At 33.5% G+C, this 3,594-nt stretch overlaps 1 protein-coding gene across 1 annotated transcript; it reads right to left on the bottom strand.

Annotated features, from left to right (window-relative positions):
* Positions 1-1,272: 1,272 nt before the first annotated feature.
* On the bottom strand, positions 1,273-2,233 carry LOC122229697 (olfactory receptor 14A16-like). Its single transcript, XM_042955098.1, is given in 2 exon segments — positions 1,273-2,058; positions 2,060-2,233. Coding segments are annotated over 2 exon segments (960 nt in total).
* Positions 2,234-3,594: the final 1,361 nt, after the last annotated feature.

The raw sequence follows: 3,594 nt of genomic DNA, 5'->3' as shown, positions 1-3,594 counted from the left end.
TACAAAATGTAATACTCTTCATCATTGAAAACTAAGTCAATTATTTCAACAGGTAAAGATTTTTGAAAATAATAAAAGCTAAAACAAACAGAACACATATCATCAGCCCTCTTTCTTTTCAGTGCGTTCTAATGTCTCTTTCTATGAAAAGATTTATTCACTGCACATTGATATTTAGTTAAGTTTATGAGCTATAAATGTATAGAAAATTATTTATATTATATTATATTATATTAATTATATTTCAATCAGCAGACTCATCTGGAAAATTTGACTGAATTTGTTTTGTATCAGTTCTTTCCTCATGCAATCACTGGGACAAATAATGAATGGACATTGCCAAAAGGAATGCTAATAAACACATCAATGAATCTCATATAATTTATTTTTTGGTACTCATCAGGTATAATACAGAATTAAGAACATTTTCATAATATTGGGTAAGAACTAAAGTGTAAAGTGGAATTTGGAAAATAAATACAGAAACTATTAATACAATTACAATTTAAAGTATACATAAATTCTTACCTTTCCATATTTTATACCACCCAAAAATATTGAACTGATATAAATGCAGGAATATAGTAAATGCAAAACTTTATGTGGGTGTAGAACTGTTATCTATGAAGAAACAAATCTCCCAGGCAAAACTGGGCTCCCATTTTATTCTTCACTTATATTTACAAATATACTTGTGAAGTAAAAGTAAATGTTTTATTTACCTCTGTTCTGGTTTTGTAGATTTATATAATAACAAAGAATTACAATAATGTATCAATCTGTATTCAGGAAAGATTTGTTACAGCAAATGGTATAGTGTAGCAAAAGCAAAGAAGTATAATGCAATATTAGGGACATTCAGAAGAATGAGGCTCAGCTTCTGGGAAACATTTTCAGTCATGTGAGACATGCTTCCTCTCTGGATAATAAATCAGGACACCAGGGAATCCACACTCTCATTTAAGGAGAAAACTTTTATGGTTCTCCAGTCAAGTATCCAAAACCAGATGTATAATCTGACTCAATAAACAGAAATTAAAACAGCCTAATAGAAACCAGGTACAAACTAAGAATGTTCACATTTTCTCTAGCAATGTTCCAAAGTTATGTCAGACCTGAATGCATCCTCACTGACACTAGTTAGTATATTTAACTCCATTTGGTCAAGGATTACCACCATGGTTCCAGGTAACTCCAGAGATAAGTACAAATTTGCAACATACTAGCTAGATTAACCCTGTATTTACAAGAAATATTCAAAAGAAAACACCTCTACTCTTGGAGAAAATTAAGGACATTCTCCTTTCTCAAAAGTCTTCTAGGGATCAGCTTTCCCAGACCTGCCTTCATTGCCTTGTTTCTTAGGCTGTAGATGATAGGATTAAGGGAAGGGGGTAACAAAATATAGGAAGAAGATAGAACAAGATCAGTGAATGATGTACACCCTAAAATAGGTTTCAGGTAAGCAATAAAAGCAGTTGAGAGAAAAAGTATAACAACTGCCAAATGTCGAAGGCAAGTGGAATAGGTTTTTGACTGCCTTTTCGTGGATGGTATCTTTCTGACAGTGTAGAAGATGTAGATGTAGGAGACTGTGATGCAAATAAAGCAGAAGACATCCAGGACTGCATTAACAAGAATGAGTACAATTTCTACAGTTATATTCTCTGAGCAAGTAATAGCTAACAACTGGGGAATATCACAAAAGAATTGTTGAATTTCATTGATTCCACAGTAAGATAAGGAAAAGGTTCCTGCTGTATGTATAACAGATATAAAGCCACTAGTGAGCCAGGACAGAGCCACTGTCTGCACACATGTGCCCCTGTTCATGATGGCTTCATAGTGCAGTAGATGGTAAATGGCAGCATAACGGTCAACAGACATCAGTGTAAGGAGGAACAGCTCTGCCCCTGCTGAAAAAGGCACCAGGAAGACCTGGGTGACACAGCCAAAAAATGAGATGGAATTGCTGCGGGTCAAGGAATTGGCAACAGTTTTGGGCACAACAGCTGAAATGAGACAGATATCTAACAGAGACAGATTCTTAAAAAAAAAAATACATGGGTGTGTGCAGGCATGGGTCCAAGGATGTTATGGTAATAATGAGGCCATTCCCCATCAGCGCAAACAGGTAAATTACTGTAAAAAGCACACATTGTAAGAACTGAAGACTCCATGGGCCTGAAAATCCCAAGATAAGAAATTCTGTCACCACTGAAATATTGTTCATTTTTGATGAAACATTCTGCATTAAAAAAGAAAAGGTATAGTTACAACGGCCGTGAATTCTAAGTATATTTATTTCACCTCAATAGAGAAAAAAAACCCCTCTGTTAATTCTTATCACATTAGTAAATGCGGTGTGTGTGAGAAAAAGTCAGAAATAATTTTAAAAAATGCATTTTCCTCATCAATAAATCCACATTTTTTTTTTTAATTTTTTTTAACGTTTATTTATTTTGGAGACAGAGAGAGACAGAGCATGAACGGGGGAGGGTCAGAGAGAGAGAGGGAGACACAGAATCCGAAACAGGCTCCAGGCTCTGAGCTCTGAGCTGTCAGCACAGAGCCCGACGCGGGGCTCAAACTCACGGACCGTGAGATCATGACCTGAGCCGAAGTCAGCCGCTTAACCGACTGAGCCACCCAGGCGCCCCAATAAATCCACATTTTGTATGTACTTCGTTTCATCAAGTTTTTGTTTCTCTAAGTGTCTGTTATAATGTTATGAGAACATATGTACAAACTGATTATCAGACAAAATGCAACCTGTGCTTATAGAGAAGAATATCAACTGAATATTAACAAAATGCAACCTGTGCTTATAGAGAAGAGTCTTAATTTACACATGAAAGAAAGTGGGGGAATAAATATGAAGTATCCAATGGTTCCATGCCACATCCTCTATCCAATTCAATGAATTAATAATTTGATAATTAACTGTTCCTGTACTTGTATTAAAAGTAACTTCATGAAACAACAGGCATTCCTCTTTCTACTTTAAACTTTCTTTCTTTCTGTATTACTTTAATCCTTTCTTTTATCTTCTGATATTTTAGATTACTGTTTATAAGTGACTAAATATAATACAGAATTTCTTATTTTAGCTATCTGGATTACTATATATTATACCTTGTTACACTTAAACTTTTTTTAGTTATCTAGTTTTCACAAATTAAGGTCATTTTATGCATTTGTGAAATCCATATGCCTAGATTGATTGATAGATACAAATAGATATACATATATGTGTTTATCCAATCTTACTTTATTACACTGCTACACAGTTACAAATACAAAGGTAAACTTCTATTTACAAGTCTGTATATCCTTTCCCTGTATTTTAACTAATAATATCCTTTTTCTAATTCTCTGATGGACATGATGCTTACACATGAATTCTTTTCAAATATTTTACTTAAAATAATCCCATATTAAGTAAAAAATGCTGTATATTTTTCTACTTGATTTAAAATCTGCCAACATTTTAACAGAAAAGACTTGAAATGGGTAGAGATAAATTGCATAAATGATAGATGATATAGACAGATAGATATAATATACATATACATAGATATAATATCATATAAG

This window comes from Panthera leo, chromosome A1 (genome assembly GCF_018350215.1).
Source record: "Panthera leo isolate Ple1 chromosome A1, P.leo_Ple1_pat1.1, whole genome shotgun sequence".
Classification (NCBI taxonomy): domain Eukaryota; kingdom Metazoa; phylum Chordata; class Mammalia; order Carnivora; family Felidae; genus Panthera; species Panthera leo.
The sequence above is the reverse complement of the archived record's forward strand: the minus strand, read 5'-3'. Positions and strand labels throughout refer to the sequence as shown.